Source organism: Columba livia, chromosome 12 (assembly GCF_036013475.1).
Source record: "Columba livia isolate bColLiv1 breed racing homer chromosome 12, bColLiv1.pat.W.v2, whole genome shotgun sequence".
In the NCBI taxonomy this organism is placed as follows: domain Eukaryota; kingdom Metazoa; phylum Chordata; class Aves; order Columbiformes; family Columbidae; genus Columba; species Columba livia.
The window spans coordinates 18,274,033-18,290,546 of record NC_088613.1 but is presented as its reverse complement, the minus strand read 5'-3'; the positions used below and the strand labels follow the sequence as shown (position 1 = coordinate 18,290,546).

Here is a 16,514-nt window from a genome sequence, read left to right as displayed (position 1 = left end):
AAAGATTTTTTGCACAAAGTTAACATTTGATCTTCTGAACTATTTCTACAAGGTTTGCACAACATTTGAATTATATCCTACATTCACCTGTGGAAAGCTTTTGTATGCCTATTTCTTTCTAAGAATGAACAAACACTAATTTTGTTGAAGGCAAGAGTGTAAGAGATCCTTTCACACAATGAACTAAAGGTAGGAGCAAGCCTCCACTTCCTAATGAAAAGACTACAAGAAAAGTGATTTGAATGAAAGCATGGTTCAATATAAGAAATGTTAGATGGCTTCTTTCACATTAGGGCACCAGAGGAGTCCCTGAAACAACAGAAATTCCACTCTCATCTCACAGAGAAATATCAAGAAGAGACTGGAGGTCAAATGCTTTTTCCCACAGCACAGCCAGAATTGTGAGTAGACACCACCACACCGCTCAAGTTCAGAGCTGGAAATGGGCACAGAGCCTTGAAGAAATCCTGTTTGACAGACACAGCACCACACGACGAGAGAACATCCGTAAGCAACCTTTAACTCGCACTTCCCTTAAGATATGCCGTAAACGACTAATTTGCAATGGAAAATCCTGGAATAAACTAATGCGAGCAACAGAAATAAAAATTCTGGTCATCATCTTCATGATCTCCCCAAGCACACACATGCAGATGACATGCATACCCCGTTAAAAAATCCAAGATAGTATTTCTAATACTGTATGCTCCTGATACAGGAAGAGTAAAAGCTCTTAAATGATAAAAAAGATAATTACTCCTTATGTGAACTCCAGGAGAATAGTAACTATCTCAGCACAACGGAGCATCTGTACTTACCTTTGCACTGGCTAAAAACCCCAGAGATATGGCTACTCTGGCTCGCAGATCTGGTCTGTCTTTGGGCCACACGTACGACAACATTGCTCTAATAATCTTCTTGGCATCTATCTCTTTCAGCTGTTGGAAAGAACAAACAAAGGTATTATAGAGACCCCCAGAAGCAAAATAACAGAATAAATAAGAACGAATTTTATACATTTTGATTTCTTCTGTATTTTATTTGATACGCAACTGATACTTTCCAATGTTTGAGACTAAAATCTCAAGTTGTAAATTTTTAGGTTTATACCCATGACATGCTGTTGAAACAGACAAATTGTTCTTAATTCACATGTCCTCAAGAGTGCAAGTATAGAGAGCTGGAAACGGAATACAGAGAAAGCCACAATTCACCACAGCTAAAAGAATTCACAAAATAAACTGACCCTTCTTTTTTTCCTTCTCAAGATTTCTGTACAAAATGCAAGGGCTTGGTATTTCTTCTTTGGAAGCTGTTTTATAACAGCACAAAATCAACCAGACAGAAAAGTAAAAAAAAAAAACCAAAAAGCCAAAACAATTACAACGAAGTAACAAAAACTAAGGCAAGAAGGAAGCCTGAAAGGTTTACAATAAGCGTAAGTGGTTTGGAAAACATCCAGCAAGTCACAATAAAATGCAGTATTTTTCTTTTTTTAAGTCACTAGCATTATAGCAACTCAAATCTCTGAAACTGAACATTTATGCTGATATATAAACTGAACTGTATATACTTTTCAGCTCCGACTATTTGGTTGCATTACAACAAATTTAAGCATTTCCAACAATCACTTCCACAGTTTTTTTTGGTCATCTTATCACCTTTGCAGAGAAGTGAGAAATCTTACTCTGCCCATGTGTTTTAGGACATGTTTCCAGGAACACAAAGGACAGACCTTCAACGGGTGTCCCATGAAGTTACGGCTACTATTCCAGTGGCCTTAGCTCAGCTTCTCACGTCACCACTTTGTTCCACAGAATGACCCCAAACGTTGGGTCATGGGGTTTCATGAGACTGCTGAGATGTACACGGCCGTACATTAGCTTAACTGATTACATCCATTTTTAATGAGTCCTTCAGATAGGTTCTCCTCTACAAACCTCAAATTTTGCTCTAAACAAGACCACAATTCAGTTAACAAGCCTTCTTGAGAAATATCAGGTTTTTTTGGTTTAGGGTTTTGGAGGTTTGGGGGTCAGGTTGTTTTGGTTTGAGGTTGTTTGGGGTTTTTTTTAACAGAACCATAGGCTATTTTCTAGGTGGACAGATGTCTGTATCACTAACACTTGAAATACATTCAGCTCTGGAGTTCAGTAGAATATATTAGCTGAAGCCTCAGCCCTGCTACCGAACTGAGAGTAACAGCACATGCAATAACACACAGTCCAAGTATCAACAGCTTTTCTGTCTTGGCTACCCTGGGGTTAACTTGAAAGACACGCAGGTTATCTAAAGCTGAAGGGAGGGCAGCAAGTAGCAGCTAATCTTGCCATTTCAGGCAGTATTTTGTAATCAGGGAGGAGTGGGGAAGGAAAAAATTAGTCTACACCTTTTAAAGAGAACTTTTCATTACAGTAGAAAGGGGGAGTTTTACAATATCTTTTATTGCTTCCCCCCCAGTTTATATATTTTAAATGCTCCCTCCTCGACTTCCTCTGTTAAGGTCCAGTGTGAATGAACAACAAAAGAGAGTTCTGTTAAGAGTTAAGATTGCTGAGGCAACCAGGGAAGCCAATTCTATAAATAAAAGCTTTTAAAAGCACCGGAAAATTCATCTCTGTGTTCCTACTCATAGCTTCAAAGAAAACCAAACGGGAAGAGAGATCGTGTTTTGTCAACAATTGCAAATGTATTGGAGCATTACACAGTATAAGCACATTTCAAAGGACTTCTCAAAAATGAATATATGGAAGGTTTGTAAGTGAAGAGAGGATGCCAAGCTCTTTCTGTTGCGTCCTACCCATTCAGGAGACGGAGGTACCTGCTGCAGTGTATACACGAATCCATCCATTTGAGCCAAGGATGTGCATAAATAGCAGGTCAAACATTTGGAAAATATCTTTGATCATCACTTACAGGTTAAAAGGAAGTAAAAAAAATAGTATCACGCTAACACAAAAGTGCAACCAGAGCAGTTCTAATTATATGTTGCTATTGGCTAGTCAGACTTTGCACAGAAAAGCTATTAAAAAGAAGAAAAGACATTGGCTGCAAACAAGGAATCTATTTCCGTTTCTTCATGGCTGTGAATGGTAACAGAAGTAAATCCGTTCAGAAGAGAAGTCAGAAGGCAGACAGTCATTTGCCAAAGGCCTTGCAAAGGAACAAGAAGAAATATCAAAGGAGATGCAAAATGCACACACATTACATCAAAGTTTACCATGAAATAAATGTTACTGTTGTACAAAAACACAAGTTGAAAACGGTTTAAATGTACAAGTGGCAACATTAAGAATTAAAATGAGCAATCTGCTCAGTGGACTCCGGCCCGGTTTTGATTTGCTGCACTCTATAAAAAGGTTTAGAGAAGCATTTACTTTACCTCCTTTTAAGTGATAGTAATGTTTTATATTTTCTTCCAGGGCCTGTTTCTACAGAAACGAAAGGAATAGAAGGGAAAGGATGATAAATCAGGGAGCAAAGGAGAAAAGCCTTTTCTTCTCTTGTATGTTTTTAAAACACACTACCAAATACTGAAGACTATTTGCAAGGGAAAGAACATTGACCATCTTCCTGCCCCCCCCACCCACCCATCCAGGTTCTGAACCTTTTAAAATACCTAAAGAGGGAAAAAAGAAAGCCATCTTCCCACCTCTTCACAATCTCCAAGATTACTCAATCTTTCAAAGCATTCACTGGGCTGACCCTGTGACTTTGTGGATGCAGCCTGTGCCAGGATGACGAGCTATCAGAAGCATGATGGAAGAAAATGGTAGTTTAACTTGCATTTAAGCTGTCACTGCTGACGAAGAAAAGAAGACCCACTCTGGCTCCCTGTGTACTCACTCACGAAGCCATATCATCCTCGTTATTGTACTAGCACAAGCTGTCTTGCATCCGCATGAGGTTATTCCACAAACACCTTGCTTCCTCCCCTGCTTCCTCCTCTTTTTCCAGCACTCAAGTGCACAGTCCCAGCCCCTTTCTCACGACAGCTCATGAAATACCCCACTGAACCCATCCACCTCACAAAACCATCAGAAAACTCTTCAGTGTTTGTTGCAGAGTTTTGTCCCAGAGTCAGACAAACCTACACATTCAGTAGCATGATAACAAGCATGGCTGAGAACATAACTTTTTCTTTTTTAATCTAAATGCCTCCTGCTATTTAGATTGTTTCAGGCTTGCTGCGAGTGAAGCAGCAGGGGTAGTTTGGGGAGGGAGTGGGTATCCCCAGCATTTGAACATGGAATTTTTCAGCTAGATCACTTCCTACTGGCTCACCATCTGACCATACAGTGACTTATGTAACAAAACACCAAGGTGAGGAAGGAGGTAAGATTCTTTTTTTCATTACCTTATCAGCTTAAATAACTGTAAACTAGGGCCTGAATTTTCCTTATAAACTTTGGGAAAAAAGTACTTACCCTTTTTCCCTGAAAATAAGACCAACTCCAAGAATAAGCCCTAGAATGATTTTTCAGAATTTTTGAGGATGCTCGAAATAAGCCCTAGTTACAGTTCATTTAAAAAGTCAATTTAAATAGCGTCCAGGCTATACATACATACATGTAAAAAAGTAGAATATATTGGCAACAGAATGCAGCAGGACAGACAGACCCTGCCCCAAGAAAAGCAGACACCCCCAAAAGATTCGCACTCAAAAGACCCCACAAAACCCAAAACAATAGATAATGACATGACTGTATTTGAATAAATGTCGATTTTTTTCACGAATATCGGTAAATATAGATTGTTGTACACGGAAAAAGGAAATAGAGTCACAAGAAATTCATGATGGAATTCAGGGTTTGGAGAGTTATGATGATGTACCAGAATGTGATGACATGACTATATTTGAATAAATGCTGATTTTTTTTGTTCAAGAATAAATGTAGACTGTTCTGTGTACGAAAGATCACCACACACAAAACAAACCACCCAAAGGTGGTAAAGAACGATACTGTTCTCATATCAGCCACTGCAGCAAGTAAAAGCTATTTTGTAAGAAACCAGGTGTGTAAGCTTCTCTCTTAGTTGCTTGTGAGACGAAGGTATCAATGCCCTTCACACTCTGTGTTTATCCTTAGTATTCAGTTTTGTATTGCCTGAAGCTGCTACAAAAGGGGCAATTTAAAACATCAGTCCCAAAGTCAGTTTCCAGAATGAACAGGCTGGTTTGTCAAAAACCTTTGCAAGATAGAAAGGTGTAATAGAGCTGACATGTGTATCACCTACAGTTTTCCTAAAAGCGTAATCCTAGGGGAAAAAATACTCATGTGGTAAATCAGGTGCCAGTATTTTATGCACTGAACACAAGTGCAGGAACTGCACTTGTAACATCAGATTTCCTGCTCTATTTTTGCTGAGAACCTCTTGGCTTTTGCATCCAGTGTTACTCTGTTTTTTCCACTCTCCACACATTTCACCTCACCTAGAGCCAGCTCTTGCTGCTTTCTCCTGGGCAATGCTGAACAGCTGACAGTTGTTTATTGAGACAACAGCCTTAACTGACAATGTCCTAGATTAACTACATTATAGCTCCACTTATTGGAATAAAAAATTCAGGGGATTGGCTTATATGGGAGCAACTGCAAGTAATGGGTGAACAGGTAATGCCACTGGAATATTTACACTGCCTACCAGACTAAAAAAATATCAGCTGCCAGCAAAATTTCTGGCTAACACAGTCGTAGTCAGTGTTAACTTTAAGGAATATCCAGTGTTCCTTAGTGTTACTGGTGGTCTGGTAAACAGAAGCTTCCACTTCCTTTCTGGCCAGAGAAAACCCTGAAATGTAAATTGCTGAATGATGCCAAACTGTAACCTTTGAAAAGTAGTAATTCCAAAGAATATACACTATGATTACACATGCAATACCTATAACAATTAAATAGATTTGTCCTGGAAGTTGCCAATCACATGCAAAGGGGTTCAGTTGAGAGAGGTCTGTATTTCAGGAAATAGCTTCTTAAAGAATGAATAAAGAGCCCCTTGTGGTGTTTTTGAAGATGGGTCAGTTGTGAAGTTGAGTCTGTGAAATGGATTTGCAACTGAATCATATGAGGGTGACTTTGTTCTAAACTCTATTCCATGGAGTCCTGAAAAATGAAGTTAAGACAGCAAACAGGAAACATTCGGCTAATCAATATACCCAGGCAAACAGAAATTCTAGTAGGGAAAAAAACCAAAAACCACAAGAACAAATAATTAAGGCCAACAGATGCATGATCACCAAAGTGACAATACAGGGGATAACACCCTCCTCCCATTTACAGGAGAAATGCAATCTATAGCCATTATATTCCATAACATATTTAATCAGACTAAACACTGAGAAGGATAGTCTGCTAGCTTTAAAGTCTGCTTGGCCAGGAAATCTTTGAAAAGGCCTATAGCTGTTACAAAGAGGGTCTTAAAATTAATCTGAAGTTAATGTAACATGCAGAGACACTGAGTGAAGACGTCCGATTATTCTATTTCCCCCTGTGCCTTATGCAGAAAAGATCACAGATTTTTGCTAAAACAAGCTGGCTATACTTTAGGTTATGAAATTCCCTCCTAACACCAAAGCATACATTTTGGTAGCATTTCTCCTGACCTCTGCCTGTAACACAAATTGTGTTTGGATTCAATGAAGTGACAACACTCAGATCGAAACTTAAGAGGAAATCCTCCGCTGAACTCTTCAGTTTTTTTACAAGTGAGGCTGTGGAAAATACGCCAACAGAACAGTTCAGCATGAGCCAACCAGCCCTGAGAGACCTGGATTCTGCCCTGAAATCCCACTTTGCCATCAATATGGGTTTTGCTAGGAAGATCCCATGCAAATTTAAACAAGTTCTAATCATCACAAAGAGTTGTCCGGCAAATACACGAAGCAGCAGAAATAAGCTTGCATTTAAAGCAAGGAAACCAAAGTTACATAATCTGGAGAGCTTGGATTCTGCAATTTTAATCATGCAAAGTTTATATATTTTTGTTTTCACCAAAAGCTTGCCTCCTTTTCTAACTGTAATAATTTGGTCTAATAAAAGATACTGCTTCTCTTTGCATACCTATCATAATTATTTTAACACGTGCTTCCTGAATATAAAAACAGTCAGAATAGATTTAATGTTAACACATATGATATAAGTATAAACACATGCAGTTTAATTACTTCTCTCTCTACCCCGCTTCAAGTGCAATTTTACCAAGTGATGCACTAACTTGTATCCACAACCTGATTTGTACTATCCTGAATGCCAAGTCCCAGGGAAATATCAGTCACAAACAAGAAAAACAAGCCACAATAAATTACAATGGAACACGCTTTCTGTGAAAAGAAAAAAAAATAACATAACACAGGACAATTTCAAAGGAGTGTATGACAGTAAAATTACATTTTTTAATAAAACAACCAAAGCACTTCAACACAGTTATTATAAACACCTGGTGATTTAAGAGCTAGAAAGCCTACATCAGCAATTAAACAGTATTTACTCTGCTATAGTACTCAACAAATTGTTGTTTGGGGTTTTCATCTTTTTTTGGGGGGGGGGGGGGGGGGGGGGCAAGCTGATCACATTTTTTATTTAAAAAGCAATACTAATTAAGCCATTTTTTACCCCTTCCTTTGGATCTGTGTGAAGTCCTCCACCTGCATGACCATGCCAACACATTCTCTTCTCTATCAGTCGCCACCTCGGTAGGATCTGTGTAAAAATGAGAATTCAATTTGCAAGAACCTCAGGAAACATTCAAGTAAAAGCCAAGAGAAAAAAACACTGGTTTGGTTTCCCTCCCTCATCCTCCAACTATATCAGCTTGCTTTAATACAAGATATCACCTCTCTAAAAATCTTGCCTTGCTTAAGGAAACAATACTAAGAAAGGGACTGTAATCTGGCAGTAAAGTAAAAAGCATGTTCCAAGCAGTCAGGAGGTAAAGATAATAGAGCTTTAAATATTTCAGTTAAAAGGGCACTTAAAAACTAGAAAGTGGACTAAAAAACATAAAAAAGAAATCAAAGTTCTGGAGGATAACTGTGCTCAGGCACATTAATATATAAAATGGAACACACTTAATAATTCCCCTTCCATGTACATAAAGAGTAACTTGGGTGCAAAATAAGTAGATAAATCCACTTTACACTTTTCTTTCCCATCAGGATGGGAACAGCCTACTGGTGCCCTATGAAAGGTCCCAGTGAACCCAGTGCCGAAGCCCCGCTGCAATCCATGTACAGCATGTGCAGGTGCAGTGAGGAAAACAACCTGCTTTTAAAAACTAATGCTCACTCCTCTTAGCATGTGGTCAAGATTGCCTGTTAAACAAATACAGAGAAAAATTCTGAATTTATGAATGCACATAGATGTACTAAAGCATAATAACTCGATACCGCTAGGCGTTTCTCCGAGTTCAATGTCAAAGTGCCTGCCACAAACAATTGACGCGTTAAAGCTTTTCAAAAAGACTCTGCATTTTGCTTAAAAGATTTGCTACATGTTGACAATTTCTGGGTCCAGGTTACACAAAAGCTCTTTAGTAATCTCATTTTATGTACATGGTTTGAGAGCAGACCTCAGGGTTTTCCAAAACAAAATTTCGCTTTTCATATTTTAAAGAAAAACATTATAATAACAATCTAAGCAGATTCCATGTTGTGAAGTCCCAGTGACCCTCAAACGATTTTAGGTGCTTAAGACAAACAAAAACACGAAACACAAAAACCCGAGACAAATACATCACCTAACTTCACTCAAGCGAAGCGTGTTACTTAAAACTCTGTCATAATTATTCCATGAACAGTAAAAAAAAAAAAAAAAATCGCATCTTCCTTATGTTTAAATGAGTGTAAAGGTAAGCACGCTTCTTAGGAATAATAGCCTGACATCCTGGCACTCAGAATGATGAGAATAAACTTCCAATGTTTCTTGATATTCTACAACCTAAGCAGAATTTTGAAGTAATAAAGCCCTATATATTCAAGGAAAACTCACAGCTTTCTATGCATTGATATTTTCTATGCCTGACACCATGAATCTAAGTATCAACACACAAAACTTCCATTTTTAAGAACTCTTCTTTATAAATTACTGTATTATCATTAGTATGTAGAGACTCAAAAAGACTTCTTGAGGAGAGCGCAAAAGTCTGACGCTTCTAAGCAAAGTTACCTCATTCTTTAGAAGCAGAAACATAAGTTGCTGTTTAAATTGCTCCGTGTTAAAACTGTAAACAGTGGAATTAAAACAAAACAGCAGACTAAACTGAAAGGTGCTGCAAGGGCTTGAGTTTCCTCTGACTTACAAGTAAGTAGGAAGAAAAACAATTTATACCTACCTCTGAAGCCTCTAATAATGGTCTTGAAAATTCTCCCCCCAGACTTTGCCATGATCTTTGTTTGCAGATTGGTGGAATCTACAAAATAAAGAGGGGGGCGAGGGGGATGGAAGTGAAAATGGAGTCATGCAGAACATGCACTTCACATTCAGAGAATATTAATCTGGTTTATGTAAACAAGCACAAGACGAAAATAGGGCAGATGGGTTTGTTTGTTAACAACTGACCACAGAAAAAGAAAACTGGTGGGGAGCAGCTGTAAAATAAATTACATTCAACCATTAAAAATGCTAAGTGACAATGAACCTTTCTCTTCCCTGAATCCCCACTCCCATCAGACTTCATTTCTTTTGTACCATGAAAGCCCAAAGTCTTCCCTTTCCTCTCATTTAAATTTTCTCCCAGGTTGTCTTCTGTCTCCTTTGAAATATTCTTTTGTTCTGTTTTTCATTACAAACTGCTATTCTTATGCTTATAGGTTCATTTCCAACTCACCTTGGCTCAGCTCATGCCATGTTTGTCTCACAGACCATCAGGCAAATCAAAGCTACAGCTCTGGACTGGGAAGCACTGCGACTACCAGAAATTAGAGCGTGGCTGACTACAAGTTTTAGGTAGGTAGGACACAAAATACCCCATATTCACATATCCATCAATGCATCTTTAACAGATGTACTGCCCAGCACTAACTGTAGCACACTTTACATGTTACACTGAGACCCATTCATTTTCCACAAGAGTTTCAAAGGACCATTTATTTTCCTTAGATCGACTGGCTGGCAGCGCTTCCCCAGTGGCAAAACAGGGACCTCTGTTTGGTGGGCAACGATGCTGCCACATCATCTTTGACACACTCAATATTAAATCTTCTACTGCTCTGCCACAATACACCATACATCTTACACTATATAAAAATCACTACCACAGAGCCAAACAGCGAAAAAACTGCTCATCAGCCCAAGGCACAGGGCAAATGTCAAAAACGAAAAATAATAATTTGATCACAAAAAGGATATTTTTAACCTTGACAAACAGCAGCAACATCATATATTTTATACCTTGCCTTAAGCATTTCTTTGCTCCTGTCCTAAGACACATACCATAAGTTATCATTTAGGTTTTTTAAAGAAAATTAAGATCATTCCCCTTCATGTCACCACATTGGACCTACTTACTTCAAACATTTCCATTACGTGACATCACATACAAAGAATAAATATTAGAACTATACATTTTGCCCTAAGTGACCTGGGTAAACAGCCCTGATGCTCCCAGGACCTGGGTTAAATGAAGGAGCTTTATTTACAAGGCACTTAATTGCCAATACAGCCCTAACTTTACAGTTTCATGACACCACAGAGGTCTCCATCTAAACTAATAGGCTCTGCATATGGACAGTGACCATTTCACAAACAGAAAATATAATGGAAAAAGAGAAGGACTTCGAGATGCTTCAGTACATACCAAATTAGTGTAATCACTACAAAGGCAAGGTTATTTTGGATAAAAGGTCCCACCAACATGCAAGAGGAGGAGTACGCACCCTTAGCAGTATCCTCTACCTGACATACTGAGAAACCAACACCAAATGAAGTTGTACAACCAATACAGAAGGCAGCAGCGTTCTCTAATTCAGCAAAGACAGTTACACCGATACAACTCCACCTGCTCCACCAGAGGCCATTCAGAAGGACAGATTAAACCATGACAATTCACGATTTATAGTGGAGACATGATCCACGGTGGGAGCCTTAATACCAAGGAGTCCTACATTCACAGCAATGAGATTGAGTTCTTGTCCCCTACAGCTGGAACCTCTCCTGAGCAGAACCATTCTGTCCTGCTTGGAAAAAAGAAAATCTTTAGTATCATAAGAACTGAAATTCAGGTATTTAACTCTGAATGCATTTTGTTGTTGTTGTTTATTCCTAGTACATGGGAGTAGACAACTGATGCCCCAACAAGTATCGGGAAGAAGCTAATTACTGTTCTTCTAGAGTGTACTCATAGGACATCATAAAAATATATTACTAATAATTCATATACTTTGACCCCAATGTTCAAAAAGCTCTTTTCTGAGTGACATATGAGACACACAGTGTCACAGAAACAACTCCTACTGAGACCAGTCTGGTCTCAGTTACTGCACTGGATAGCCTACTTACTTGACTGAAGCTGTTAACTCTCATGGGGTTAAGAGACTAATACAGCAAAAAGCTGAAAAGATTTGCACAAGGTACAAGGAAAAACTTGTTCTGATTTTCAGTCTTGAGCCTGGAAGACTGGAGGTTTCAACTTTCTCCCAAGCTCCTGCTAAACCCCAAGTTTCAGCAAAGAAATAAAGAATTAAACAAGGTGAATAACTGCTAAGTCCTCTGGCCATCACAGTATTATTAGAAAACTGCCCAAGCGAGCGGGACAGCAGCTCATCCTGTCACTCTGCACATCCCGCGGGCAGGCCTGGGACTCCACTTGCCCTCACTACAACTCCTTCCCGACAGATTTAAGACTACAAAGGAAAGGCATACTTGAACCTTATTGCAACACATCAAAGTAACAGTTATTGCTTTAAAGGAGCAGGTGCAAGTCCTGCTTATTTCTGAATTTAAGAAATTACGCAGGGAACATTAATTCTGGCATTTCCTAACTTTAGAATGCCTGACTCTGCACCATTATGTTATTTTAATGTGTTTTTGATATGATTCTATAAACTGTAAAGGATGAAACAGATGTCTAGCACTGATTGCACATAAAAGTCATATTGCTAAAGTGTCATGACTGCTGGTAGTAATTTAAATACTATAAATACAAACAAACAACAGGGATTAAACACACTTGCACAAGGTCAAATCCACACTTAGAAGCTTCTCTCTGGAGTATGTTACGTGCTGTTCCAGATGCAATGGGAACGGCTTTTTTTAAACTAACTGTAACAGAAAAGATAGCCAAAGGTAGGATTCAAGTACCTGGGCAATATTCAAGTCCCACTGTTAATTTTTCTTGGTTTGCAAACTCTGCAAAGATGTATAGCAGAGAGCAGAGGAAGACGAGAGAAAAGGTGAAAATATTCAGGTATAAATATAGACTAAACTGTCGCCAATATGAACAATATAACTTAAGCGGAGTTAACATTTAACAACAGCCAACACACAATTGCTCTGTACACACACCCAGAGCAGATGACACCAAGAAGATTAACAAAAATACACCTCGAAGAGATTTCCCTGTAACATCTCACTAATACACTCTCACATTTGGCTTATTTTGGTAAAACACAACCCAATGGCAGAACGGAAAAGCCACATAGCATCAACAGCAGGTACCCCAACGTACACCACAGCACCCCTGCTCCAGGGACTGCTGTTCACCCTGTGCACCCCTGTATTCCCCAAAAGACTTTCAGAGCAAGTCCTAATATGTCCATCTGTTCTACTTCATTATACACCCTTCCTCACAAAAATTTTCAGTATTATTAGATGTCCATTTTTATAGACATATGGGATTGCTGCTCTGCTCAGCAGCAATACTTTCTGTCTAAAGGGATTTTGAAAATTTAAGGAATTTCATATACTCCCTTACAAAGCACATATCTGTCAATAAAGACTGTTGACTAACAGAGACTGTTGATTTATAGTTCCCATGCATCAAGCTGTTCAACCACACCAAAGTCCAGAGAAGGGAATTTAGCAATGCACAGTGACATGTGAAATGACGTCTGGACAATAAACCTAAGTATAATTTTACAGAACAGACCAGGCTTCAGGGAAAAAAAAAAAAAAAAAAAAGGCAAAACATAAATACATTTAATGAAAACACCTGAAACTTCTCTTATAACCACTTCCAGAGCAAGGGGTATTATTAAATTATGCAGAAGAATGTGCTCTTTATCATGGCAAGTGGCAGCTGGAAGGGCAAGATAATATGAGGGAAAAGTAAGTCTATTTTTTACCGTTATACTTACACTAATTTACAAAGCCCTGCTTTCTACAACTGCCAAACCCATCTCTGAAACAACCCCCTCAGTGTATTTCTTGACTTATATAGGCACCGAGTAAAATAATTATCCTTAAGTTAAAGGCTGTTGGACCTTTTCAGTCAAATGCTATTTTCCTTCCATTTCAGTTTTGGATTGAATAGAATTTCTCCCTGTTTTTATGTTCGATGCAGGCAAACTGTTCCACAAAAAAAAAAAAATCCTAAGCTTTCTAGAAAAAAACTACAGTCTCTAGTTACTTTTCCAAGTTCACCAAGCAGGCCACATCCAACATGCCCATTCTCTCTATTACTCCTCAGCAGAGATCCTCACTTCAAAGCATGAGTTTTGACAAGTCAAGCTACAGTTATGGAAATTTAAAAAATCATCTTAATATCAAGAAACAGAGTCTGATCACAGTTCCACAATACTGATGCTACATGTTTTTCCCCTCCAGAAACTTAGCTATTTTCCTCTCCAGGATACAAATGTTACATTACTCAGAAAAGCAAAACTGTCATCAAAACTGCTGAAAAATGTAAGTGTGAGGGAAGAACAACATGGGTCTGTAATGCAACAGCACCCAAACAACTCTACTTCATTTGAATCTCCCTCTACTAAGTGTCATTGAACATATATAGATTGTATTATTGTAATACAATTACGCTTACAACTAATTGTAAGCTAAGAAAAAAAGCTTAGAACCAGCATGAAACAATGAAGACAGGCTGATAAAGTATTGCACAGATGCAAAGTAGAGTAGAAGGGTGGCAGACAAGCGCTTGAACTCATCTTCTTCAAAAACAATGGTTCACTTTGCTTTTATGGTCACACTTCAGAGCTTTTTCCTTCCTTTGATCGTGTTTTTGCTCACAAGTTAAGCTGTGGCTATAGTGTTTACCAGTCTGAGCTGTAAAAGGCACGACTCTTGACTGACACAGCTCTGCTGTCACAAACCTTTGCTATTTGCATAGTCACATCAACAGAAGCAGAACTGTGCTTGTGCAGTTGATTTTACTCACAAAAGCCATTTTATTACAGCAGTGAGAAGCACCGTGTCGCTGGGGATAACCGTGTCACACCAGGTGCGCCCTCGTGGGAAGGCCCTTACTATTTCGGAATGCTTTGGGGACGATATGCCATCAAAGCCAGCTGGCTGGATTTCACATGCAGTTGGGTCCTGCCAGCTGAAGAGGCTGGATCATGAGCATTTATTTTACATTTACTACCCTTGGTTATGTTCAACAAGCTACTGCAAAATCTAACCCATGTCTGACACCTTGAATACAGCAATACAGGTAAAAGAAGAGCTTCCCCACATGCTACTGAGTCATCACACAGTAGCCCAGAGGCTTCCACGAGAACACATGCTAAAAAACATTATTTTCATTAAACTTTATTCCTAGTCGACTGTGAAGCATGCAGCTTAGGACCATGGCAAACAAGTTTATGTTGTTTTAAATGTAAAACCAGGTGTGTTTCTTCATTTTTTTAATATATAGAAAAGCTTTCAGAAGAAGCGCATTTAAAAAGAGTTTTCAAAATGGTTTTCATTAGTGTACAAACACAGCAAAATAATTAAATAACTCAAACTAAAAGAGGATTCGCATACTTGATGCCAGATGATTTTTAAAATGCTGAATTACCTAATTCATAAAAATCAATGACCACTCTGAAATACAACCTGCTGAAGTGCCCAGCCAGCTTTTGACAGTCACTTCTGTCTGTGCAAACACAATGTTTCTTGAACTAGCTGAAAAATGGGAAGAAGAAAAGGAAATTGAAATCACAGGACACTGCATGTTCTTCTGTCAGCAGATTCAATTAAACATTGAAAAAATTATGTGAACTAGACCCAAAATTTTAAAGGACATTAAAACAAAAAATTCCAAAACACTAAGTTTGAGCCTCCTATTGAATAACAAACACAAAACATGCACAATACACTTGGGGGAAGGAAGAAGGAGGAAAGAAAAAGGTTATTATCACACACAAATAACGGCCAAGAGTTTACAGAAAGTTCATTCACTCAATCTTTGGAATATGCTTCCTTCCCTCACTTTGAAAAACGCATATGAATTACTGAAAGCTGGACTCCTTCACTCTGAGATATGTACTTGATTCTGTACTTGTAACAAAACAAAAATTCACCAGAACGTGTTACAGAAACAATTCCAGTTTCCTTTCCCTATATAACGGCAAAATTAGCTGTCAGGATAAGTTATTCTCTAAAGTTTAGCACCAGTTCAAAGGCATTGCTTTTATAATGCTTGCCCACAAAAAAAGACGGTTTTGTCCACAAAACGCCGATGGAACGCACCACAAACAGACAGGACGATACACGAGCACCAGAGCGGAGGGAGGTCCAGCCTGGAGCCGGCCGGGCCCAAACGCGCCCACGGCTTTATCGCTCACGACCAAACCGCCCTCCCCGCAGGCTGCACAGCGAGCACCGCCGCGGCCCCGCCGGCCCTTCCCGCCCCACGGGCGACCTCCGGGAGCCAAGCGGCGGTACCTGACCCACCCCGGCCCGGGCGGGTGCCGAGCGCTGACCACCGGGCACGGCAAGGACGGAACAGGCCGCCCTCGCAGAGCCCGCGGGAACAGCACGGCGGGACGCGGGGCCCGGCGCCTCTCCTCAGCGCCTCTCCTCAGCCCCTCACCGCTCGCCCCCGGCGCCCCCACGTACCTGACCGCTCCTCGGAGCCGCGCAGGCCCGGGGCCGCCTGCTTCCCGCCAGCCAGCCGTGCGCGCAGGCGGCGGCGGCCGCCGGAGGCCGCAGCAGAGCGAGGGCGAGCAGCCTCCGCTTGCGGGACGCGGCTGCCGCCAGGCTCCGCGGAGCCCCCAGCAGCGCCATGTCGGGAGGGCCGGGAAGCAGAGGATTGTGGGACGCCGGCGGACTCGCTGGGCGGAGCGGCGGGGCGGAGCGCGGCTCCCGACCCGGGCGCGGGGCGGAGGAGGCCGGGCAGGTCGCTATGGCAGCGCCGGGACCTCGCTCCCGCCCTGGGGAGTCCTCGCCCAGCCGCCGCTCCCTGCGGTGTGTCCGCCCGCTGGGTCTGCTAAGAGGCGGGAGGGCGCACAGGCTGCCCTCAGCCCTGCCGCGGTGCCCTGAGGGGGATGGACCCTTCCCTGCCGAGCTGAGGAGCGGCCAAGCCCTTCCCGAGCTGCCACCTCCTCAGGAGGATTTTTATTCTGACTGTCCAGCCTGTTTGTG

At 40.5% G+C, this 16,514-nt stretch overlaps 1 protein-coding gene across 1 annotated transcript in view; it reads right to left on the bottom strand.

Annotated features, from left to right (window-relative positions):
- The window catches only part of ABCB7 (ATP binding cassette subfamily B member 7), a 42,752-nt gene extending 26,555 nt beyond the window's left edge, over positions 1–16,197 (bottom strand). Inside the window, exons 1-4 of the mRNA XM_065078009.1 lie at positions 15,990–16,197; positions 9,328–9,405; positions 7,611–7,697; positions 819–938 (exon numbers count right to left, since the gene is read on the bottom strand). Coding sequence (XP_064934081.1) covers positions 819–938; positions 7,611–7,697; positions 9,328–9,405; positions 15,990–16,157 — 453 coding nt within the window. The 5' untranslated portion in view covers positions 16,158–16,197. The remainder of the gene's footprint in view (positions 1–818; positions 939–7,610; positions 7,698–9,327; positions 9,406–15,989) is intronic.
- Positions 16,198–16,514: the final 317 nt, after the last annotated feature.